This window comes from Crocuta crocuta, unplaced genomic scaffold (assembly GCF_008692635.1).
Source record: "Crocuta crocuta isolate KB4526 unplaced genomic scaffold, BGI_CrCroc_1.0 scaffold190, whole genome shotgun sequence".
In the NCBI taxonomy this organism is placed as follows: domain Eukaryota; kingdom Metazoa; phylum Chordata; class Mammalia; order Carnivora; family Hyaenidae; genus Crocuta; species Crocuta crocuta.
The window spans coordinates 934,329-961,084 of NW_027527955.1; the positions used below are offsets into that span (position 1 = coordinate 934,329).

Sequence of the window (26,756 nt, forward strand, 5' to 3'; positions counted from 1 at the left end):
TTCAGGCCAGGCAGGGTCATTTGTTCTCCAACAGATATGAAAATAATCCTAGCTGTTTAAAACATCTGGTGAGCAAGCTAGAAGAACTATTGAAATGACTCACTGTGTTGGAAATGAACCATCAGGAGCAATCACTAAGCTCTAACTTGGTACAGTTATTGAGGATGTCACTTGAAGACTCCTCTTTCCTTCAGTTGATTAAAAGCCACTGTGCAATGACTCCTTCTCCAGTCCTCATACATCCCCTGCAGAAAGGACTATGGAAAATGAGAGAAAATAATCCTATAACTTTCTGCAAAAGCAGAGTATTTGTGAAGTCAACATATATGTGTTTTATTTTTCACATAAACAGTTTTGTATTCATTCCTGACAAACTGAACAAAGCCATGCAAAAAAAAAAAAGTAATGTCACAGAGCAGAATTGCTGTCTGACTATAGACAAGGGTGGATTCTACCTGCTGCATTTCTACCCTGACCTCAGTTACTATTCCAAAACAGAATTACTTTATGCTACTTTGTATTTTCATCATTGTGTTTGTGTCCTACAGTAGCACTAATTTCATGACAGTTTTATATTTATTCTCAGAAGACTGAATTATCAGAATTTAAATATGTTGTTATATTTTATCACTTAGGTTTTTTTGAAGGATTTGATGGGTAATTTAGTTTTTTCATAAAGATTATTGACAAGTCAGTTACCTATTTAAGCGACTCAAAATTTAAAAATTTATCACAAAATTTACTATTCCTTCAGATTTTACAATAGAATGTAGAAGACATAAGTATCTTTTTAAAATATAATTTATTGTCAAATCGGTTTCCATACAACACCTAGTGCTCATCTCAACAACATTAATTATCTTTAAGCATTCATAGTATCAAGACAATTAAAAGAGGGAAGGAATCTCCACAGAGGTCAGGCTCATCAGTGTAATTTTAAAAATCAGAATTAGGTGCACAACTGTATAGAATTAAGGAGTTTATGAGACATTATGAAAGACTTATTTTTAGAAGCACTTAATTTTTTTTTAATGACAGTGGGGACTCCAAAAGACAAACATAATTCGCTAGGAAGAGAAGCTTCCAGATGTCGTACTTGTGAGAGACACTATTCCTTGTATACACTAAAATCCTATTTTTAAATGCTGAATGTAGGAATGACTGCAGCGTGCTTGTTACATGCTGATGCATTTAGGCATGTTAGTGAATTCAGTGTTTTAACTGCAGTTCACAGGGACCAAACCCCATGGAACCCAACTGAATGGCAAACTGAATGGCAGAATGCTCTTGACATTGGCATTTGTCCTTTTAGATATATACCTCTAACGTTTAATCTTTCTGAGTTCTCCTAGAACTGGCCAAACTATAAAGATCATAAACGTTTGAAAATAATATGCAGTAAATACCAGGCAGTGATTCAGAAGGCCTGGATTCTAGTCCTATTTGGTTGATTTTCTTTTAAGTTTTTATAGCCTTTGACCCATGTTTGTTTTCCCATGCTAGGGGTGAGAGAAAGCCAAAAATAGATCTTTTCAGGACGTGTGTTGCTGCTATCCCTCGACTCCTTCCTGATGGGATGTCAAAACTTGAACTTATTGACTTACTGGCGAGGTGAGTGAGAACTGCAGCGGGTTTATTTGATCAAATTGATTGTAGTGCTTTGTCATGATTCTTAACAACAGCAACAACAAAAGAATGATTATAAAAAATTGACAGATATTAACTAAATGAGGCATTATTCTAGGTACTAGGTATAGGCAAGGAGGAATAAAGAAATGTTTTTTGCTTTTTTCCCCTCATGTTCAAGGGACTTCATATCCAAAGTAGAAGTGAATACATACTTACATAAGGCAGCCAACAATCCAAGGCCTGACACTGTGCACATTCATGGCACCTAACGTGTGATACATGAGTTCAGTGGGCAGAGGGATTACTGGGGACTAAGGAAGTCAGAAAATCAGTTCTGGGAGAAGGTGAAACTTGACATAGAACTCAGAAAGGTAAAGAGAGTGACATGAGAAAGACACAGAGAAAGTGAGGAGATGGATTTGCCTGGAAAAGAGTTCATTCAGGGTCTGATTCCATCTGAGGCCCACTGACCCCTACGGGGCCAAGAGGGGTAATAGGAATTCTTAGTTAATTTTAGTGCTTTAGAAATATGCCCAAAACCATATATTTATCACCCTCCCAACATTGTCCACAAGAATGCTCAGTCCAACTAGACCTCAAGTTAATGTGCTTTGAATGAAATTATGTTGTTACAGTTAAATAAGCATAATTTTCACATATTGATCTGAAGCCCTAGTTGACAGTTATGTGCCTTTAAATTAAAAATCAAAAGTGGCATTACTCAAAAGCGATTTCGAATGCAAAATCATTAGGAATGGGGTGCATGAAGGGAGCAGAATGAGAAAGGACAAGAGTCCTCCTTGATTTGAAAAAATAAAGAAAAGGGAATATAGAAAGCCAATGATAAAAAGGCATAGAAATAAGACTGGAGTGGTAAACTTGTTGGCTAGTCTTTACTATTAGCTGAGACATTTGGACCAATGGAGTTTCAAGCGAGAGAATAATGTTATAAAAAAAATTATTTTAGTCTGGTTAATCTGATAATGGTGGAATAAACGAAAGCCCAAAGAAGGATAACAAATACTAATGCTGACTAAATGAAAGATGCATTTCGCATGACCCCATTTACCCACATTCACTAGCCCTTGGAGAGCAGCCTTCCCATCAGTATCCAAAGAAAATAACTCAAGCCCTCATCCCACGTGAGTGCAGACAACCAGTGGCCATCCCACAGTTTCAGAGTGTCTCCACAGGGCACCATGTACCTGGTTATGGTGGTCATCATGCCCCCACTTTTGGACGGCCAATTTGGACTCCTCTTGATCACCCCCTGCCATCAGTTGATATCTTTGGTAGCCTACTGTCTTCCAAGCACAGACAAAGCTGCCCCTTTCCTTCTGCCAGTCACCACTAGCACAGGATGGTGCTGGATTGTGAGACTGACTGAAGATCTATTACGTTGAAGACCACTGTTTCATCAAGCCCTGGTGCTCATTGACCAAAGCCATCCACCCTCCTAGTTGCCTTTGGTCGCTGCTACCTGTAACCACTTTTTTCCTGTAATCAGCAACCTCCACACCATGTGCCCTCATTCTTTATTCTATTCCATGTGTAAGACATATTTTAAGAAGATTATGAAGTTTAAAAAAAGTTACAGCCTAGGCTTTTGCCGCAGCTTAACAACCAGAATGTGAACAAAGAGCACATTCGCTGGAAGTAGGGAAGCAGCAGAAAGGAAGGAAAAATAAGCCTAGATCAAAGAGTGGCTTTCAGCTCTGGGTGAGAAGATCTAAGGAAGAACAAAGGGTAGAATCCCAAAGAATAATGAGCATGGGGATGGGGAAGCTGAGGAATTAGAGACTAAGATACTGCAGGATAATGGCAAAGAGTAAAGAAAATCTGCGAAGCAGGTGCCAGATGCCACAGTTACCCCAAAAGGTCCGCGAGCAGCCTGTTGGTGTGCCAGAGACAGCAGCGCATGACGTGGGTGAGTAGGAGTCAGGTGTTTGCACAGAGGAGGGGTTGCTGAGTGGAAGGGCTAGACGTGACAGTGAGAAATTAGGAGACAGAAGACCACTTGTCATGGCCTGTGAACCACCAAAGAACAAGAGACCACCATCTGAGAGATTTGGAGGAAGTACCCCAAAATGGGAATGAAATGGAATCACTTGAAAATCCTGGATTCTGCAACCCTGCTTTTGCAATTTTAGGAACCATGTGATGTAGACAAATTGTTTAACCCAGCAGCCTTTTTGCCTTGATGAAATTGGAATAATACCGCCTATCTCTTAAGACTGTTGAGAAGGCTAAATGTCACAGACGTGCATTTGGTTAATCCAAGGGAAAATGTGTCAGCAGGGAAAAGGCAGTTTTCAGTTCAACTGAAGCAGAAGGAAAGTTCACTGATGTCAGTGAAGTTCTAATTGGTGACAATTACGTGCACTAAGGCCTTTGAAATACTAAGTTTTTGAAATGTCATGCAGTGTTCAGGTACAGTGTCTGACGCTATTTTGCCATGACTGTGGGGGAGACTCTTACCTCTGGAATCACTCTGATCACTGAATCCAGTGATGCCTGAAATCTGCTGACCATGGTGCCAGGCATGCCAGAAGGGAATTCTCTTAGACATGGTTGGAATGTCAATGCTATTTATGGTGCATCGTGTTTATTATTGCGTACATTCTTACAAAGCCCAAAGCAATGGGTACTGTTTTTATGAGGGGAAAGAGCAAATAAACATTCTTGAGAGTTCAAGCCTTCGAAATCAAGAAAATGACTGGACTTATATGGGAAGCCTGTGAAGAGGCCTTTTTCATAAACTTTAAAAGAAGCCAAAGGCTGTTCTCCTCAAGGGGAAGATAACTTGGAGTGCTCGACCTACACCTTGGGTCCTGTTAACCTATGAAAAAATGAGCCCCTTCAGACCTCCTTGAGAGGGTCAGAGGACAAAATGAAGAAATTCAACAACAATAAATGTGGGTTTCAAGTCTGTAGTTACTTTATTCGCCCATTGTTAATCACACTGGGACTGAGCTAACTCTTCTTGAGACCATATACGGTCTAGTCAGAGAGGTATGAGACCTTTTAGTTCAGATATTTTGCGGTCACATCCATGGTACGCTGTTACTGGAGAAAAACTTGGTTGTCTTTAGAGCTGGCAAAATAAGACCAACATTCATGCCAGCTCCCTGTCCGCCCCTCAACCTGCCCAAGTTCAGTTCCCTGAATAAGGGGTTTCAAGGATATGTCCCACATCGCTGTCCCCAGAGACCCTTCTGAGCATTTCAGGCAATGGCTACATACCACAGATGCTCTAACCTCAGACTTACAGTAGTATGTTTCGCAGGACAATGGTGTATGTAATGAACTGGCAAACCCCTTTCTCCACACTACTATGTTTCTGATTTTATGTGCATTGCTCAGCTGACTTACAATGGCTGTATGAGGAACCCTTCCCTTTAGGCTCCATGGAAGGTACACTGGCTGCCCTGACATCATAAGATCCCTGGGGAGAATTTCCTTCCTGCGCTCACAGAGCCTGCCCTTCCCAGCTGTCTGGGTACCCCTGGGATTCTCCACACAGCAGAGGAGCTTACTTGTGTCCTTGGCCGTGGGCATCATGTTTCTCTTACTGTTCTCCCAGATGTTTCCTGCTCTGTCCCTTGACCACAGGAAGGACCTTTCCCCCAACAGCATGCAGGCTTCTGTCCTCTGTCACTTCCCGCAGCAGAGCTTATGCACTAAGGGGTTGCCATTCATTGTCCACCTTTCCCTTTCAACAATCTCTCATAAGGTTGTTAGAATCAAATAATGCATATAAATTACTTCACATAGTGCCTAGAACACAGAAAGCTCTCGGCAAATGTGAGTTATTATTTTTAGGCATCTTTGCATTTGCATAAAAGATTATGCCATGGTGTACAATGCATTTTAAGACACATTATGTTAAGGAAAGCTGGGCACATATTTAGTCCTATTTTCAGAGAAAGAGATTTGAACTTCAAAAGAGTAAAATTGGTTTCCCAAATGAACAGAATTTTCCTGAAGCCAAATGGCAGTGACAAATGTCATTGGTTTGACGCAAAATGGCAAATAAACATTTCTTATGCAATGCTTCCTTATAATTTGTGGAGATTTATGAGGTAATGTGTACACAGTTCACAATCTTCTGTGGTACCTGAAAAATATCTATCATATACCATTTTCCATTCACCTTTCAGTATGTGTCTGTATAGTGCAAGGTGGCTACTTGCTTTGGGTATCTAACTGAGAACTGTAGTCTCAACTGCATATATTGCCTCAATAAACCATTTAATGTTATTTCTTTAATTTTAATTTCTCTTACTTTAATTTATTTTAATTGAGATGCAGTTCAGAGCACCATAAATAGATGCAAGTTTATTGTTTAATACCTGCAGAGAGGAAATTCCAGCCACTTCTGATGAACTGTTCCAAAGGCTATCAACCCACCTATCAGCAAATTCCTACTTTTGGAAACCATTGTCTCCTGGGCTTCACTTTAAAACCATCTTTCCAGGGCACCTGGGTGGCTCAGTCAGTTAAGCATCTGACTTTGGCTCAGGTCGTGATCTCATGGTTTGTGGGTTCCAGCCCCGCATTGGGCTCTGCACTGACAGCGTGGAGCCCACTTCGGATCCTCTGTCTCTCTCCCTCTCTCTCTGCGCCTCTTGCGATCTCTCTCTCAAAAATAAATAAATGTTTAAGAAATAATAATAAGAGTAAATAAATAATAAGAGTAAATAATAAGAGTAAATAAATGCTGCCTTTGATGACATTATAGGGCAGCACATTCTTCACTTTTTCCTAATAACCTTTTGTTTTTTCCTGCCATAGTTTAGAAGGGGCTGTTTCTCCTAATGGATTTTTTTCTTCTGGATATGGTTTGTGAATGTGAAATCATTCCCTTTTCATTCGTACACCTCTACACAACAAGACTATTCAGAAGTACTAAGCTGATCCCATGTGAATCTGAGCTCACCTTTATGAAAGCAGTTTCCATTAAAAGTCATTTGTCTGATCTGTCCAACCAAGAATGTGGCCTTACTCAAGCTCTGGTTTTTCCCCTTTTAACCCACACCCTTACTTATTCAGTAATAGTCTGTGGGAGCAGCACATGCCCTCGGAATCACACTGCTCAGCCCCTCTAGCTCACTGAAAGCAAGGCCTCCACGACCTCTGCACTGGTGTATTGCCATCAGTTAATGTTTACTGAGTGCCTGTTCTTCCTGTCCTAAAAGTGGCTCATCATCTATGGAAGCTTTTTCTTTAAAACATTCAGGACCATAGATAGGTGTAAATATAACAAATAAGAGTCATGAACTTAAAGGGGCGCCTGGGTGGCTCAGTCGGTTGAGCGACCGACTTCAGCTCAGGTCATGATCTCATGGTTTGTGGGTTCGGGCCCCGCGTTGGGCTCTGTGTGATAGCTCAGAGCCTGGAGCCTGCTTCCAATTCTGTGTCTCCTCCTCTCTCTGCCTCTACCCCATTCGTGCTCTGTCTCTCTCTGTCTCTCAATAATAAATCAATGTAAAAAAAAATTAAAAAAAAAAGAATCATGAACTTAAGATGGGAAAATGACTTCAAGTGTTTTACATAAACAAGTGTTTTTAAACCATGGGCTGCAAAATGACTCAAGTGTGCTTACAGAGTAATGTTTCTTCCCAAATGGCTGGGCTTCAGGCCCTTAACCCCAGCTTTCACCTAGATTTTGTGTTACACATTAAATTTACACTTACATTTTTTTTGAAAAAAAAAAAAAAAAATAGAGCTGCTGATTGAAATACAAAGAAAGCTTGTAAATTCCTGCTTTGGCCAGCCTTAAACCGGGAGCTCAGGGTAAAGGCATCTTTGGCGACCTCCTGAAGAAATATAGACTTAGGGGAGCATGACTAACCGGAAGAAATAGCTTAACATCTTCCTTCTTGGCATCTTTGTAGAATGTCACTTGCTTTTGGAAAAGGAAATACATTTTACCTGACTTGGTATATATCTGCTCATTAACGAGCTTTTGCCTGGTTTATATTGTCAAATTTGGACCAATCAGTGTGCTTTTATGCTTTAGAGAATATGAGAAGTGTTTGTTTTTCAAGTTTTTGAAATCATGTTTATTCAACAATATAGAACTTGTTTTTTGCATAAAACTGGATTAAGGGTTAGATGTCCTGGACTTTGAGGAAGTTCCTTAACCACTCTGGGTCCCTGTGTTTCCTCCCTTTCATTGAGGAGAATATCAGCCATTTGGGGGCGCTCTCAGTGACTCAGCCGTTTTCTTCTCCTCCGACACTAAATGCCTCCAGGCTGCTGAGTCCTTAGAAATACGATCTCCTCCTCGGTGTCTTTGATCTCTCTGCCTTCCTTCCTTACCACTTCCCCGCCTTGGGTCAGGCCCCCACCACTTGTTACCTAAGTCACTATAGTGACCTTCTAGCTGGTCTCTGTCCTGCTTCTGGTTGCTTCTCTAAGGCTTCTCTATATTTCTGCCTATTTTTTTTTCAGATGTGAATCTAATCATGTTATATAACTTTCAAGATACAGTTCTTTTTTTTTTTTTCAAATAACAATAGCTAACAGTTACTGAGTGCCTACCACACACTCATTGTGGTGCTATATGCCATACGCGGGCCATCTTAATGAACCTCACAACAAGTTTATGAAATGTGAGTACAGTTATCGTCCCTGTTTTACAAATGAGGCTCTGAGACTTAGAGAGATTGAGTAACTAGCACAAGGTCACATAGCTAGTGAGTGACAGAGGCAAGACACTGATCCAAGCTTTCTGATTCCAGAGCACACACACTTAACCCGTTCCCTGCTGTATTGCCTCCCTGAGTGGCCCACAGACCCTTCACCAGCTTCCTCTCTGCTTCCTCACCAGTACCATCTCACCCCTTGTTCCTACAAGTACCCTACCCAACAGACACAACCATAGTGAACTCAGTATCCTAAGGGCTGTTATGTTTGTATCTCCGGATAGTCTAAAAAATATGTGTGTCTTAAATAAATGAATAAAAGAATCTATAAAACATTATGTTAACTGATGGTTAATACCAATGTCAAGATTTAAAATCATTATGATCTCTAGGTTAAGCCACCAATAACCTGATATTCTTCAGTTGACTTAAGGTTGTCTCAACCTTGACACTATCAACATTTTGGTCTAGATAATTCTTTGTTGTAGGGAGTTGTCCTGTGCTTGTTTAGCCAGATCACTAGCTTCTAACTTCTGGAGAGTTGCCAGTAGCACTCTCTGAGTTGTGACAATCAATAATGGTCTCCAGACATTACCACCTCTCCCTTGGTGGGGCAAAACCAATTGTGGACCATTGATCTAACCCATAGTTGCTCATTTTCACTGAAATTCCAGGTGAGTCCATTAGTTTCTCTGGTACTCAGTTTTCTTATCCTTAAAAGTGATAGGGTTTGATAGTAATTTATTCTACAGTCAATAATGTATTAAAAAGCATTCAGTTACACCTAAATTCCATGTAATATTTAGGTGCCACCCGGAAATAGAAAAAAGGACATTAGTGAAAAACTGGTGAAAGGTGAATAAAATCTGTAGTTTAGTTAATAACACTACACCTATGTTAATTCCTTCACTTTGATAAAGGTACCCTGGTCATATAAGGTGTCCACATTAGGGGAGCTGAATGAAGAGTATATGGGAGGGTGACTCATTTATGAGACAGAAGTAAAAGCAGAAACCTGTATTTGTTTCATCACAGATCTAGAAGAAAAGCTAATAAACTAAATCCTTTGACTCATTTCACAGGCTCTCTATCCATATGGACGACGAACTGCGACATATTGCACAAAATTCTCTTCAGGGTTTACTTGTTGACTTCTCTGACTGGAGAGAAGATGTGCTATTTGGCTTTACCAACTTCCTCCTCCGGGAAGTAAATGACATGCACCACACGCTCCTTGATTCATCCCTGAAGCTACTGCTCCAGCTACTCACCCAGTGGAAACTGGTCATACAAACTCAAGGAAAAGTCTATGAACAAGCCAACAAGATCAGAAATTCAGAGGTAACTCTCACACTCTTCCCACCAATTTATATTCCTTAATATAGTACGTATGTAAATATGTTGCAGCTCTGAGAAACTTTGGAGTTCTTACTTCCAGCCATCTAGGAACTTCCTCCCTCATGGTGGCCCTTAATTTTTCCACCTGTGTAAATCATGACCAAGAAACTCAGGGTTGATATATCATCAGGTTAGATTTGTTAACATTCCCAAGACCATTAAGGGAGTAGAAATTGCTCTTTTCAGAGAATTATGATTATAAATCTGTAAGAGCCAGTGGCTATAGGCATGGGTACAGAGCCAGAATGGACATGCATATAGAGCTGGATGTGGACATGCATAGATAAAAATGAGCTGCCCACCAGTTGTTTTCTTCCTAGCCTGCAACATATTGGTTGCCTTGTCCAATATCTACAGAGAAGAAAATGCAATCTTATGGTTTCTTTATTCTTTCACACGTCAGTCCTAAGTGGTAAAAATCAATGACAACATTATGAAAAGCAGGTTGAGGAGAAGTGTTGTCAGGAGAGCAGGGGCAGTGGTGACTTGGCATTGAATGAGCAGATAGAGAGAGGGCCTGGCGAGGGAAGAACACAACTGAAAGTGTGAGGAACGTGGAGGCTCAGGGAAGCACAACAGTGCTGAGGGAACAGCCAAGATCCCAGATCCTAGGTCATTCCTCTTTCCTTGTGTGTTGTACAATGCCAAAGCACGAAAGGGAGAAAAACAAGGAAGGATTGCATGTGTTTGTCAAAGGGAGAAACTGAAACAGATATGGAATCTGCCCTGTTGTCTGGCTTGCTTTTGTTTTAGACCCCAGTGGTTGTGGTTTAGAAACTTTGAGAACCCATCTCATAAGCACACACAACTCTAGATTAGAATCTAACACAAATACAAGTAAGTAAATGTGATTAGGAAGTAAATGCTTGAAAATTCAATGGAATGGTGTCCAAAAGTCTATAGGGAATCTGACTAAAAACAAATTAGGCCTCTTTGACTGAACTGATGGTATAATTGCAAACGGTGTATGAATGGAACCAGTTTTGTTCTTATTAATATTAATTGCCTTTGAAAGTTATTTCTTATCAGAGGTAACAGATGGTTGATGGTATTTCAAAGTAACAATTGATCTAAAGAAAAAAGAGATCTATGCTGTGTCATGAATAATAATGAATTTATACTCATGTCTGGTTATAAGCCATTGTAATTTTTTAAATGTTTTATTATTTATTTTTGAGAGAGAGAGGCAGAGCATGAGTGGGGGAGGGTCAGAAAGAGAGAGGGAAGCACAGAATCTGAATCTGCTCCAGGTGCTGAGCTGTCAGCACATAGCCATATGCGGGGCTTGAACTCATGAACCACAAGATCATGACCTGAGCCAGAGTCAGATGCTTAACTGACTGAGCAACCCAGGTGCCCCATTGTAATTTATTTTAATATTACAAGGTCACATGTGCTGAAAGATGCACATGTGAGTAGTTTCTTCTTCTCCCATTGTTATTTTTCTGAATATAGACTGTGTTCTCATTACATGACAGCTAATTCCAAATGGCTCCAGCCACAGAATTCAGTCGGAGCGTGGTCCCCACTGCAGTGTCCTTCATGCTGTGGAAGGCTTTGCTCTGGTTTTACTCTGCAGTTTCCAGGTGGCCACACGCAAACTGTCCGTTTTAATACTCAAGGAAATTCGAGCTTTGTTTGTTGCCCTGGGTCAACCTGAGGTATGGATTATCTTGAATTTTCCAGTTCATTTCTTTCCTTTGAAGTTGAGATGAAAACCTGTAAATAATGCATTACTGTTTTTACGTCCTTCCATTCACACATGATGTCAAGAAATAATTTTTGATTCACCATGGGTTTTTGATGACAAAATAACATTCTTGATCTATAGAAGTCATATATTCTGGGAGCAACAGAAAAAGACCATTCTTGATTCTTTAAGAGGTGGTGCTTTGTTAAGAAATGAAGACTTTTAAGGTTCAGTTATGTATCATTTTTCTTTGTTTTTTAATTTTGTTAATGTTTATTTTTGAGAGAGAGAGAGAGGAGAGAGAGAGAGAGAGAGAGAAAGTGGGAGAGGGCCAGAAAGAGAGGGAGGCACAGAACTTGAAGCAGGCTACAGGCTCTGAGCTGTCAGCACAGAGCCCGATACAGGGCTCAAACCCATGGGCCATGAGATCATGACCTGAGCTGAAGCTGGACATTTAACCGACTGAGCCACCCAGATGCCCCTAGATCATTATTTCTGATAATGTTCAGCAAACATCAAATTAAGAAGATACTATTACATTTATATCGAAGAATGAACTTGAGGAAATAATGAGTTCCACTTAAAATGTTCAAGGATCAAACAGTCTGGCAAACTGAAATTTGTTTAATTTCATCAGTAATTATAGAAAATACTGTCCCAAGAAATATGTACCCTGAGATCAGAGAAATGAGCCTATTATTAAGCATTATCGGCCAGCTAACCTCCATGCCTGGTCAAGTACTGTACACCTTTGTTCTCATGTTAAGGCTTGTTGCCTGCCATCCCGGGTGGCCAAATCCAGTATACAGGTTGATGGGAGAAGGACCAGTTTTTTATGTCACTTAGTTCTTCAGAAAAATGCTACTTGCCATTTTCTGGTTTTAAATCACTGATCTTGGTTTTATGATCCACAAAATGGTCAATGTCTTTCTCAAATATTTTCAAATTCATCACAGTGCTTTATGTTCACCTCTCTTCAGATGGCTTTGTGATATATTTTAGGACATCTGTGGTTTCCGGTGAATGGATGTCTAAGACATGCTGTATTTTGGGAAAACTCCATTAAGTCTCTATGATAGTAATGATGACAAGAATTACCATGGCACTGTGTTGTGCTCTACACAGAGTATGTCATTTAACCTTCACGATCACCTAAGAACTAGTGTTACTATCCCCAGTGTACAGTTACTGAAACTGCAGTTTAGGGAGATTCAACACTTTACCCAAAAATCAGCAGTGAGGATGCCGCAGAGCCAGAATTGAAAGCCCCTGAAGCCCCATGTTCCTTTTAAGTATAGTTGACATACAATTGTTACATTAGTTTCAGGTATAAAACCCATGCTCTTAACTGCTATTCTAAGACTGTGTTAAGAACATTTCTCATATGTTACTTTCTTTGACCATCCACAACTTTATTTTTGTATAATTTTTTTATTGATGTGTCATTGACATTCAACACTATATTAGTTTCAGGTGTGCAACTAATGAATCTATATTTGTTTACATTGTGGAATTAGCCCTACAATAAGTATAGTTAGTATGTGTACCATACGGAGTTACAGAATTTTTTTCTTGTGATGAGAACTTTTATAGTCTGCTTTCTTAGCAACTTTCAAATATGCATTATTGTAGCATCAGCTATAGTCCCCATAGCTCATTTATTTTGTAACTGAAGTTTATACCTTGTGATTTCCTTCCTACGTTTCACCCACCCTGCAACCACCAATCTGTTCTATCTATGAGCTTGTGCTGTTTTTTTCCAGCCACAATTTTTTGTGAAATTATTCTCATTCATACATGAATAATGACAACCCAAGGCTTTCCTAAAGGCTTTTAAAGTAAATAATTTGATATTTCTGAGATTCCCTATAATAAAGGATGACAAACATACATATCCATACATATACATAATATTTGTGTAGAAGAATTTTCCATAAGATACTCTCTCCTAGTAGTTTGCTTCTTTTATCAAATAGCTTAACACGACATAGATAACACAGCACGTGTGCTCAGTCTCCATTGCACTTTCTTTGGGACTAAAATTCAATCATAGTCAATAATTTTAGCAGATGAGTGACTTATGGATGTAACATTTTAGTGGTCCAGCAAAGCATATTCTTGTGGGATCTCCATTCCTTAAAATTAATGGCAACTTGAACACTCTGATGGATGACGTAAGGCACGAGTGTTTGTTTAGACCCTTGTGTACATGCATGATTTTTGGAAATCCAAGTCCATGTCTTTTCAGTACACTGTGAAGTTGGAGCTCTAATAATCTTCCACTGAAACTTGAAAGACTAAACTCAGAATCACAGGGAATTTTATCTACCACCTTTCATCATCTTGGCACTCACTTTTCCGTGAGAAAACCCTTATCGCTATCTTGCAAGCTGTTCTGCTTCATGTACTGAACAAAGGCAGTGGGGTGGGTGGGAAGGGTTCATTTTCCCATGGAGAGTAACTGCCTACCCTTCGTACAGGACGATGACAGACCTATGATTGATGTCATGGATCAGCTAAGTTCTTCCATTCTCGAAAGTTTCATTCATGTAGCAGTTTCAGATTCGGTGAGTACACATTTGATCCTGATTCCTAATTGTTCTTAAGGATAAACTCTGGATCTGACAAAGATAGTTGAAGAAAAATGATGTGGAAGAATGCTGGGGTTTTATGTCAGATTAATAAACTGACACAACAGTACTTGTGAAAACAAGGCAGACTTTTTAGATACTGGCTTAGAAAACACCTAGGTAAGTTTCAAACAAAATTTGAGCCCCAGGAGTATAGATAATATTTTGCAAACTGCAAATTCAAGAAGAATTGGTCAGGATTCTTTAAGAAAGTTAATTCTCTTTATTTATGCTTGACACTATATGTAACTTATACATGGTGCCTTACGGTTTACGTGTGCTTGAACATTATGTTTTTTGACCCTCATAGGTACTGAAATGCAGAAATATTTAGGGGCAGAGCCATAGTCAAACAGAAAGAAGTATTAGGACTGACACTTGATGCTACTTGATCCAAATATAGGATAGCCTTATTTGCCATAAAATAGATTCTTCCTTTTTAAAGAGCATATTGGCAAATTTCAATTTCCTTAAAAAAATGAAGGGAAATTGAAACTGATATTAATTATCTGATTTTTGAACAATCAGCATAGTTCAGTAAAGGGACCTAGATTAATTACAGCTAAATAACTAAAAAGAGCCAGTGCAGACAGATCAGGGACCACTTGCAGAATCCACATTGCTGATGCCTCTTGTATATTCTTGTCAAACAGCTTTAAATGAATATGAACATTTTTCACAAATAGCTATAAATGAATACCAAGGCTAAAGGCATTTATGAGCTTTTCATGGTCTTTCTCTGAGACTGAGCATGGATCCCTACCTTTAGTGGCCCTGTCTTTGCTTATGGTTGTAGTAATAATGATCATTCCTCAAATTAGTAAGTTAGGCAGTGCAGCCTGTCACAGTGGTATTGAATAGTCCTTCTTTCAGAAATTCAGTTTGTTTTAACACGGAATGGAAGAGTCGAGTTAGTTTTCTATACATATCTTATTTGCAGGCAGATTATATTATGTTCATGTGATTTTGTTCTGTCTGTCAGAATCAAAATCCTGAGCCTAGATCAGCAATACTGCATTAGGAAGATGCACAGAAAGGGGAGAAGAAGAATGTGCCCGCCTTGTTCCGGGTGTTTCTACATTCCTTAGCTCATGTAATTCACCTAATGATTAGGTGAGATTAGCGTTATAATTCCCAAGTTATAAATTCATGTCCCCCAGACAGAGACTCTGGGATGGTCTGGACTCTTCCCAGGTCACAAGCTTTGAGTGGAGCCTCTGTTGGAATCTTCTCTCTGGCTTTGAAGTTCAAGATGTGCCCCCTTACAGCCCACTCACCATTGAGACCACTAATGTAGCACCTTTACCCATGGGAACGTGTAGATCCATCAGATAGAATGGTGATCCATTCACATCACTTAAAATTATTTTTATTTTTATTTTTTTTTATTTTTTTTTAATAATTACACTTCTTTTTTTTTTTTAAATATTTTTANGGCGCCCCATTTAAAATTATTTTTAAATGCCTGATAGCTGTAAAGGCAATTTTCTTTCTGGGCACAACTACCAGATTATTTGAAACTTGGTCTTCCCCAAACTTTAATATTCTGGATTTAGAATGACACATACTTGCGTGAGATATGCAGCAAAAAAATTTTTCAAACGTGTTGGTTTTTTGGCTCAATATCATAGATCAAGAATAAGTAAGTATCTTACCTCAAAATCACCAGTGAAATGCCCTTCCTAAATGGCATTTACCCATCTCCCTAAATCAGAGGGAAGGCATTTTAATCCAAGTAAAGGTAAACAGGATTATGGCATTAAAAGACCCATACTAAGACAGGGATTAAAAACACATTTGTGAATCTTAGAGGTTAATAACTTTTAAGAAATTTAAATGGCAAATCCATGATTGAGTTTAAGTTAACTAAAGCCATAATTTTTCAACAAATATTCAGTGGGCAGTTTGGTGTACTAATTCACAGTGCTATGTGCCATTAAAACTGTTCAAAATATGACCTGTGTCCTTGAACCCTGCACTTGAGCTGCTCTCAGTCTAGCCCAGGAAACATCAGGGGCTACAAATGAGCATCCTATGTGGTAGGGGTGTTTCAGATTCAAAGCTTGGCCCATTACAGGAGGTAATCGGGGAGGGCACTGTGGACGAAGGGACATTCAGGCCGAGCCGTGGTAAGGACATGTAATTTACAGTTCAGCATTGATTCATTGCCTATTTCTTGGACCCTCAGGCCACATTACCGCTGACCCACAGTGTGGATCTGCAGTGGTTGGTGGAATGGAATGCAGTCCTGGTCAATAGCCATTACGATGTGAAGAGCCCTTCCCATGTCTGGATTTTCGCTCAGTCTGTCAAAGACCCCTGGGTCCTCTGCCTCTTCAGTTTCCTCCGGCAGGAGAACTTGCCCAAACACTGCCCCACGGCCCTCAGCTACGCCTGGCCATACGCCTTCACTCGGCTCCAGTCGGTCATGCCTCTGGTAGACCCAAAGTAAGGGAACTGTGTTTTCCTGTTTTGTTTCTTGTTTGCCCTCTTGCATTTATGTTTTATCTAAAAGAATGGCATATTATAATCCTCTCTAGTTTCTGCACTTCCCAATACAGAATTCTTAACATTGAGTAAAAACCAGTCAAAAGCTCTTATCCAGTGCCAGGTGTTTTTTTTTCCCCCTTAATAACCCATATGACTGTCTGAGTATAGACTGTGAGAACCTTAGGGGTGAAAACAGTCTTAAAGTTCTATTCAACTTCCCATCCAGTAGACATTCCCTGTCCAGATAGTTCTTGGTGGCATAGACAGTCCTTGACGGACAGTTGCTCACCTCCATTTGAGCACTTCCTAGGATCTTTATTTAGCATGTGATATTTAAAATCCAGAACTTAGTTTCACTCTTGTTTTCAACTCTGTAATTCCAGTAGCCCAATTAATGCCAAGAAAACCAGCACTGCCAGCAGTGGAGATAATTATGTTACCTTGTGGAGAAACTACCTTATTCTTTGTTTTGGAGTTGCAAAACCCAGTATTATGAGCCCGGGACACTTAAGAGCTTCCACTCCAGAAATAATGGCGACCACACCTGATGGTACAGTGAGCTACGATAACAAGGTGACGTGACATGCTTCAGAAGAATTATTCTGTAAGGTTTTTTTTTAGCTTGTTTGTCTAGAGTTCACAGTGCACGTTGCACTGTGCCTGCCATCTGGAGTATATGGGATCAGATTTTCATCCTATACATTTCTAAATTCCATTGAGTGTTGATGTGCATAATTTATTATTCCTCGCTGACAAGAGAGGAACTGAAGATTAAGAGAAGTTAAGAAACTTGGTTAAAACCATAGAGTGCCCTGAGGTTTATTTATTTATTAGTGCCCTGAGGTTTGATTCCTGCCCTCCATACCATATTTCTCATTCTTTGACGAGTATTTCCCTTTAAACCATGTTTTCGTTAAATGATCTTGTTAAGAATGGGTTGGTAGATTTAATTTTTTTAAAAAAAGGGAAGACATAATAAAAATATTCTTTAGAATTTGTATCCCAGGTAAAAAATGCATTCATTGTACTATATTAAAATTTATGTCCGTCTCTGTTTTTTTCTTTCTGAAATGATGGCAGTGCTTTGGGACGTGGTTTAGTACATTTAAACTGTTATAATGGAATCATCCTTCGATTAAAGGAAGCATCAGTTATCATGTTACCTCTTTTTCACTTTTAATCAACTTGTTTCAGGCCATAGGCACCCCATCGGTGGGCGTTCTCTTAAAGCAGTTGGTGCCTTTGATGAGACTAGAGGGCATTGAGATCACAGAGTCCTTAGTTTTAGGATTTGGAAGAACAAATTCCCTTGTTTTCAGGTACAGTAGTCTCAATGAGTTCTTCTAAATTCACTCCTACTGCTGTTATCGTTGTTCCTGTTTTTAACTGGAGTTTGAGTCTGCATGTTGGCATGTGCCTTGGGGAGTTTATAGGCTTTGCACCATTTCCTTTGTGTCCTCGTGGTTTGCTGTGTGTGTAGCCAGCATTTCTCGCCACCGCTTCGATTTTCCCCTTTCGCCCTTGCAGCTTTGATTCTACATCTCAGGTTTTATCTCATTTGTAAGGTTGTTTTTAGATAGCTATAAATGAAGATAATTCAGTGTCCGTCGCTAGATAGCCACACTGTTCAGAGGCTTTAATGTCAAAACAATGAGGTCTGCTCATCAGCCATTTATGCAACAGATCTCAAAGGCTAAGCACAGATAGAACTCTTTCAGAGGTATTCTGTTACACCAGTCATTCTTTTTAGAAGGTACTTTATCTGCCTTAATAGAACCATTATATCTCAAATTCTTTCCTCATTTCACACCTCTAATCAAATAACCAGTCCATCTGAGGCAGTGTCAGAGCCTTTTGAAAGAGTCATCTTAAAATATTAATTCAGGCTGCCTCTGGTGACTTGAGCTAAGCATATAAGCGTAAGTAAAATCCTAACGTTCTTTATGTAGATAGAAAAGGGAAAGCTCTAAGCATCTGCAAGAAACCCTATTTGAAAAATAAAGATTAATGAGACATTTTAGAGGCAATTGAAAAGAAAACCTGTTAAATTATTCATGGATAGGGTCAGATTTTATTCTTGTAAGAAGTAATTGTGAATTCTGATACTGGAGTGTCAGCTAACCAGTGTTTTTACTACTTACTAGTTAACTGGTTAAGACAAAGAATCATATAGATATACTACCAGAAGATAAGAAAAACAATTCCTAGAATAACCTAACATTCTTTCCCAAAGAACCTAAGAAATCAACATTCTTTCCCAAAGACGTATGCTCTCATACACCTTGCCCTGTCAGTATTCTGAGGGGTGGGTAAGGTTATACAATTTATTAGCCACGTGGGTCTGGAAAACTTAATGTCTCTGGGCCTCAGGTCTCTTACCTATAAAATTGTTATAATAAATAAAAATGAAGTGTATCTATCTAATAAAGAAAAAATATTAAAATTATAGAATCTATCTTACATATTTATTGAGAGGATTAAATATAGAAATGTACATAGTAAATACTCAGTAAATGGTTGCAGTTGAAGGAGATCATTAATATTATTTCCATTTCTTTCATGAAGAAATTCTAGCATCTGTCTTAGAGAAATCTGAAATGGAGGGCCAGTGTTCTGTCTCTAAGCATAGAATGCCGCAAAGTTTACCTTCCTGACTTTGGATTTCCTTGGAGGATGAGGTCTAAGAGCACAAATTATCCTACCCGAATACTGCAGAATATTGCAAGGTGTTCAGGCATAGAGGAGACTGTAGACAAAATACCTAGCGGCAGGCTAGTTCTCTTAATTTTGTCTGTCTTGACATACCAGTTCAGAAGTCATTTCCCAAGGAACACAAATAATTAATTGAGAACTGGAGGTAATGGGGACAGGTGGAAGGTGATAGATAGATAGAGAGAGAGATAGATAGATACTAATATTGATCAAACTCTCATTTTTACTTCACTGGAGAAAAGGTTTTGATGAAAACCCCATTATTGTAGTACTTGCTATAACCTGCCTTTATCATATAGCTCAAAGAATGTTTTTTTTAATCTTTGAAATTCTAAAAAGACTTCATTTTAAAATCAACTATCAGGGGCGCCTGGGTGGCTTAGTCGGTTAAGCATCCGACTTTCGCTTAGGTCATGATCTCGCGGTTCGTGGGTTCGAGCCCCGCGTCGGGCTCTGTGCTGACTGCCAGCTCAGAGCCTGGAGCCTGTTTCAGTCTGTGACTCCCTCTCTCTCTGACCCTCCCCTGCTCACGTTGTCTCTCTCTCTCTCCTAGAAATAAATAAAACATTAAAAAAAAAATTTTTAAATCAACTATCAGTCAGTCTCCCGAGCACAGCTCCCAAAAGTAATGTCATAGCCACCGTACCTATCTCTTTTGCTCTAGCTAGACTGAAAACGTCTTCTGTGAGGGACTCGATTTTGTCTATCTTCATCCCCACTGCCTGTAGTAAAGTGCTTTGAATGTAATAATCACTTGTGATATATTATTTAACTGTTTAGAGAGTGATTTTTGTCATCGGGGTCTTCAGAACAGTAAATCAGAATCAAGTCAACAAATAGGTATTGAGCCCAAATTATAGACATAACACTGGGATGGAGCCCAATAACACACAGCACAGGCCAGCACCTGGTTCCAGTTCCCTGCATGACTGAGAAACAGAAAGGTTGGGGGTGCGGGGGTGGGTTGTGTCAGAAGCAAAGTGAGAAAAGCACATGATTTAGGATGGAATGCATGTATTTGGTGATAAGTTTGGTGTCGATAATAGTGAATTTCAAAGCTGACTTTCTTCCTCCATAGAGAATTGGTAGAAGAACTTCATCCATTAATGAAGGAAGCCCTGGAACGAAGGCCAGAGGTGAGATTTTTAATGTAAATACTTAATATCTCAGTTCATATGGTCATTGGTATAAATTTAGATCATACTTAATGGTCTCCCCTAAAAAAAAAAAATACAAACACCCAGCACGCTTTTAATAGTGAATATTAATATTTTAACTTTTGTTATTTTTATTATTATTCAGTATTTGAGTATTTACCATAATATGTGTACTGTTTTAAAAGGTTATGTGGTCTGGGGCACCTCAGTCGGTTGAGGGTCCAGCATCAGCTCAGGTCATGATCTCATGGTCTGTGAGTTCAAGCCTTGTGTCAGGCTCTGTGCTGACAGCTCAGAGCCTGGAGACTGCTTCAGATTCTGTGTGTTTCTCTCTTCCTCTCTCTGCCCCTCTCCTGCTCGCACTCTGGCTCTCTCTCAAAAATAAAATAAAAACAGTAAAAAAAATTTTTAAATAGAAGTTTCTATGTTCTAACTCATGAAAGAAAATAATCTAAATAGTCATATGCATGTTAAAATATTACATTCTTTTGCAGGAGGTTTGAGTTGGTTGAATGTGTTTTTGTTTATTTGCTTATTTTTTATGAGGAGTTGAATGGGCAAGAATATTATTTGTTTGATCTGGCACAGGATAAATTTTCTTCAAAATTATCTTACCTGAAGTGAACTCAAAAGGACAAAATTGTAACATAGCAGGATAAAAAAAAAAAAGAATAAAATGGAAAAAGATGCTTCCCATATAGTAGATAAGAGACAAGAAGTAGCAGAATTTTAGTAGTGTGACTTGCGTGACCAGAATTGGTGGGATTCTTCATGTAGAATAGCCCGTTTTTGTTTCAGTGTCTCTGTCTTTCTGTAGATGCTGGGAGCATCTAAGAAATGAGGCTGGTTAGTTCGCAACATTGCCACCTTATAAATATTTATTGACCCACTTAGGATCTGTTTCTTTTATAGCCTGTAATAGCAAGATTTTCTCTAAGGATCTGGAAGAAAAAAAAAATACCCTTGTCTTTTACGTGTAGAAAATTGAAAATTTAGGCTTACCTGGGTGGCTGAGTCAGTTAAGCATCTGGCTTCGGCTCATGTCATGATTTCACAATTTGTGGGTTCAAGCCCCACATTGGGCTCTGTGCTGATGGCTCAGAGCCTGGAGCCTGCTTTGGATACTGTGTCTCCCTCTCTCTCTCTGCCCTTCCCCAGCTTGCACTCTCTTTCTCTCTCAAAATAAATAAACATTCTAAACAAATTTAAAATTCATATATAGATTATGCCTTTCTTTAGTACAGTTTCCCCAAGCAATGTTATTATTGTTTTGCCCACATTCATAAATGGTATTACCTCTTTCTACACAGAACAAAAAACGCCGAGAACGGCGGGATTTGTTAAGGCTACAGCTACTTCGAATTTTCGAGCTTCTGGCTGATGCTGGTGTCATAAGTGACAGGTAGGGTGAAGAGTCTAATGAGTTGATAATCTCCTCACCAAACTGGTCTGTTCCTTTCTTTCTGTCTTTCTTTCTTTTGTTTTTTTAATATGTTACCTTTAACTTTTACTCAGAAATGTCCAAAAAAGCTTATTGTTGCTTTTGTGCATATTCTATTTATACTGCCCATAGGTCAAGAACAAACTTAGTGTGTGAGTTCTGACAATGAATCTTTTCCATGAAGCATGTACTACTTCGATATAAAAACCAAGCATCTGAGAACTTTATTTATTTTTTATTGTTCTAGCACAAATGGAGCCTTAGAACGAGATACTTTAGCCCTTGGAGCTTTGTTCTTAGAATATGTGGACTTGACCCGCATGCTTCTAGAAGCTGAAAATGATAAAGAAGTTGAGATTCTTAAAGATATCCGGGCACATTTTAGTGCAATGGTCGCCAACTTGATTCAGTGCGTTCCAGGTACAGGGATATATCACTGCAAATTTCCTTTCATGCCTGACAAACCGTTTGTGTTCCTCATTACTGGGCTTCTCTTTAATTCTTCTGGCCTGCATGCAGGTCTGGGATGGGATCGTTCATTTATTTTGAAATACATGGAAATACATATGAGAACAGATTGTGGTAATTCCGCACAAAGTTGGAAAGGGAACAATAGAAATTAAATTTGACTTTGTGCTTGTCATTATTTCTAGTCTTCATTTTGGTTCCCATCTAAAAATGAATCTATGTAATTTCCATAGGAAGGAAGTAATTCGGGGGGAGCATTCACAGGGACTTCACTTCTTCTTCTCATTGTGCTAATCTGTGAACATGTGATTGATCTCCACAGTAAACCTTCTCTTCACTCTCCAACCAACACATTCTATACAGCTTAATAAATTAGATTTTTGAGAGGTGGGGTTTTTTCCCACAGAGCAAATGGGCATGAAAGCTTTTCATCTAATAAAAGCATGGAGAATAAAAATAGCTGGCCAGTTTGGTGTAAAAATCAATTACTGTAATTAAAAGTTTTGATATATGAAGTACCTGGGTGGCTCAGTCGGTTAAGTGGCTGACCCTTGATTTTGGGTGATGATCTTGTGGTTCGTGAGTTTGGACCCCACACTGGGCTCTGTGCTGACATTGAAGACCTGCTTAGGATTCTCTCTCTCTCTCCCTTTCTCTCTGCCCCTCCCCTGCTTGCATGTACTCTCTCTCTTCCTCTCTCAAAATGAATATATAAACTTAAAAAAAAAAAGTTTTCACATCATTACAGAAGACCACAACTCAATTTCTACCTTTTCATTATTTTAACACTGTAAAACCTTTTACTTTGTTTTTTAGTATGTATTGGAGTTTTTATTTTTTTAATTTTTTTCTTAAATAGTTTATTGTCAAGTTGGTTTCCATATAACACCCAGTGCTCATCCCCACAAGTGCCCTCCTCCCTGCCCATCACTTCCCTTCCCTTCTCCCCCACCTCCATCAGCCCTCAGTTTGTTCTCAACATTCAAGAGTCTCTCATGGTTTGCCTCCCTCCGTCTCCCCAACTATTTTTCCCCTTCTTCTCCCGCAATGGTCCTCTGTTAAGTTCCTCCTAATCCACCTATACGTGCAAACATACGGTATCTGTCCTTTTCTGCCTGACTTATTTCGCTCAGCATAACACCCTCAAGGTCCATCCATGTTGCTACACATGGCCAGATTTCATTCTTTCTCATTGTCATGTAGTATTCCATGGTATAGATAAACCACATCTTCTTGATCCATTCATCAGTTGATGAACACTTAGTCTCTATCTATGTTTTGGCTATTGTGGAGAGTGCTGCTATGAACATTGGGGTACATGTGCTCCTATGCATCAGCACTCCTGTATCCCTTGGGTAAATTCCTAGCAGTGCTATTGCTGGGTCATAGGGGAGTTCTAGTGTTAGTTTCCTGAGGAACCTCCACACTGTATAAAACCTTTTCCTTACCAATGCTCCTCATCTTATATGACCCTAAATTAAGATTTGAGTTAACTTCTTCAGTTAAAGTACATTTGTTTAAAATAGATAGTCTATACATTGTGTATCACAGGCAGCAGCAGTTGAGAGGATGTTTGATATGTAAGCCGCAGCTGAGAGGAAAGGGCTGCAGTTTTGCTAGACATTGATCAGAAAGATGTGTCCATGAGGCCACTTTGTCTCTCTGCTTCCCACTCCGGACAAGGTGCCGTTGACTGCAGCATGAGGACAGGAGGACCACACTCATAAAGAGAAAATGAATCTACTTAAATCCATGTTTCATAACAGAAGACTCGAGTTGGGACATGAAATTACTGTTTTCCTCAGAATGTAGGAATCATGTATAATAGTGACATCAACTGTATTCACTATACTTTTCAGTCAATCAGACTCTTAACTCTGTTCTTCTCTCCAGTTCACCACCGAAGATTTCTGTTCCCCCAGCAAAGCCTGAGGCATCATCTTTTCATCTTGTTTAGCCAGTGGGCAGGACCCTTCAGCATTATGTTCACCCCTCTTGACCGCTACAGTGACAGAAATCATCAAATTACACGATACCAGTATTGTGCTTTAAAGGTAGGGCGCCTTTGTCTCAGTGGATGACTTTTGTTGGCCCAATGGTCTCTTTCTCCATAGATAGATGGCTGTGCATAAATGTAAATATTCCAGTTGGGTTCTCAGTTTCAAAATATAAAACTGTTCCCAGCTCTTACTTTTACCTAGTGTATGAGAACCACACAGTTTTGCTTATTTGCCCTGTAATAGCTGCCTTGCTCAGTAACATACAACCTAAAAATGATATATATGTTACCTCAAGTTCAGAGCCTACCAAAGCCACATTGCCTTTTTGATCTTTCATTTTAAAAGACTCCCAAAAATAAATTTCCACACTATTAACTATTCTAAAACTTCAGAATCATGATTCCTTACAGCCTAATTACCTTTAGAAAACTGTATTTCATGGGGTGCCTGGGTGACTCAGTGGGTTAAGCGGCCAACTTCGGCTCAGGTCATGATCTCACGGTTCATGAGTTTGAGCCCTACATCAGGCTCTGTGCTGACAGACAGCTCAGAGCCTGGAGCCTGTTTCAGATTCTGTATCTCCCTCTCTCTCTGACCCTCCCCTGCTCACACTGTCTCTCTCTCTCAGAAATTTAAAAAAAATAACAAAAAAACATTTAAAAAATTAAAAAAAGAAAACTGTATTTCAATTCTGTCATATATACTGGAAGTTTGGTGACTTACCAGTTGACTTTTGCCTCAAGGAAGCTAGCTGATTTAAATAATGGTTTTCATAGTCATTTGGACCTACTAATTGCAGAGTTAATCATTCTTACATTCCCTTGCTTCCTTTCCTCCTCAAAGTAACTAAATTTGTATTCTTAATTTTTTCCCTTTGATTAAGAATCATGTTATTTATTTCCATATTTATCATAGTTTGTCAATTTAGTACATTGGTCAAATATTTGTCATCAAAGCAAAATTCAAAAAGCTGTATTTATAAGCTGAATTTATTCACTTGAAAGCACTGAGGGTAAATTTGTCTTAAATACTGTGAAATGGCCATTTTGTTTTGAGTATCTTACTCTTTTGTCATAAAGATTTCTTTTAATCATAAAATTATATGTCCATGGAGTCAAATTTATGTCTTTTAATTCTTACTTAAAAATCCAAAATTGGGAATCTGGTCCTTATTGAATCTAGTAAGGAATACTTTAAAGTTTTATGGTAATAACTGCTTTAAGAGACCCGCAACATCTATAAATCTGGTAGTTATGTTTTATGAAGTCGGTTGCATGTTATTACATCATTCCAAGTTTCATTCGCATATTTGCTTGTTTTGTTATCAGGCAATGTCAGCAGTGTTGTGCTGTGGCCCTGTATTTGACAATGTGGGCCTTTCCCCCGATGGCTACCTGTATAAGTGGCTTGACAACATTCTGGCTTGTCAAGATTTACGAGTAAGTATTACTCAAAAATACATTGCTTTTAAATGTTTTGGGTGTTCTGCCTCAATCAGGTTACTAGAGTGTATGAATATTGTTCACAGCACAATCTCTGTACATATCAGCCACAGAAGTATAGGTTTTTGTGTTATTCATATTACACTCTGATGTGTTAGGATTAAAAAAAAAAAAACATATTCACCAAGTTGACTATAAACTGGGCCCTAAAACAAGTTTCCATGAAGTTCATATGATTGAAATGACAGGCCATTTCTCTAATTACAGTGATAACAAGCTAGTAACCAATAATAAAAAGATAATTAAGAAACACCCTTCCCGGTAACTAGTGAGTCAGAGAACAAATGACAGTAGAAACTGAAAAATGTCTTTAATTGGATAATAACAAAAATACTACATACTAGACTTGTGGACTGTAAATAAAGCTGTGCTTATGCTTAGAATGAAATGTATAGCCTTAAGTATATATATGAGAAAGAAAAAAAAAAGGCTGATAACCAGTGACCTAAGCATTCATCTCAAGAAGTTATTTTTTAAAAAAGCATATTAAACTGAAAACAAGTATAATGAAGGGAATAATAGAGATGAAAGCACAAACTGACAGAGGAGAAAAAAATAGAAATGATAATTTAAGCCAAAAGTTTACTTTATTAAGACTAATGAAATTAATTCCCAGAAAGTCTGATCAAGAAAGAGAGAAGGCACATGTTTCACTGATATCAGAAATATTAAGGAGACACCCCTACAAAAGCTAGATATTGAAAATAATAGAGAATATATGAACACTTTGTGCCAATAAACTTTAAATTTTAAATAAAATAGACAAATTCCTAGAAGAACACAACCCTAGAAGAAAAGAAAAATCTGAATAATCATTCAAGTAATAAACATGAGAGAGAGAATTTGGTAGCTTCTCTCAACAAGCAGACCAAAACACACCTAAGATCTAGCTTCCTTTGATTATGTTTTGGCTTCTTTTTAGTTTTTTTTTCCTTCCTCCAAAATGACAAGATGGAGGAATTCACCTCAAAGGAAAGAACAGGAAGAAA

The 26,756-nt window shown here is 38.8% G+C and overlaps 1 protein-coding gene across 1 annotated transcript in view; it reads left to right on the top strand.

The window, feature by feature from the left end:
- FRY (FRY microtubule binding protein) overlaps positions 1-26,756 on the top strand; it is a 269,335-nt gene that overhangs the window by 130,606 nt on the left and 111,973 nt on the right. The window contains exons 17-28 of the mRNA XM_077752524.1: positions 1,504-1,611; positions 9,362-9,620; positions 11,156-11,338; positions 13,848-13,934; positions 16,186-16,445; positions 16,871-17,060; positions 17,682-17,806; positions 20,278-20,335; positions 21,667-21,758; positions 22,045-22,217; positions 24,159-24,319; positions 25,594-25,704. Coding sequence (XP_077608650.1) covers positions 1,504-1,611; positions 9,362-9,620; positions 11,156-11,338; positions 13,848-13,934; positions 16,186-16,445; positions 16,871-17,060; positions 17,682-17,806; positions 20,278-20,335; positions 21,667-21,758; positions 22,045-22,217; positions 24,159-24,319; positions 25,594-25,704 — 1,807 coding nt within the window. The remainder of the gene's footprint in view (positions 1-1,503; positions 1,612-9,361; positions 9,621-11,155; positions 11,339-13,847; positions 13,935-16,185; positions 16,446-16,870; positions 17,061-17,681; positions 17,807-20,277; positions 20,336-21,666; positions 21,759-22,044; positions 22,218-24,158; positions 24,320-25,593; positions 25,705-26,756) is intronic.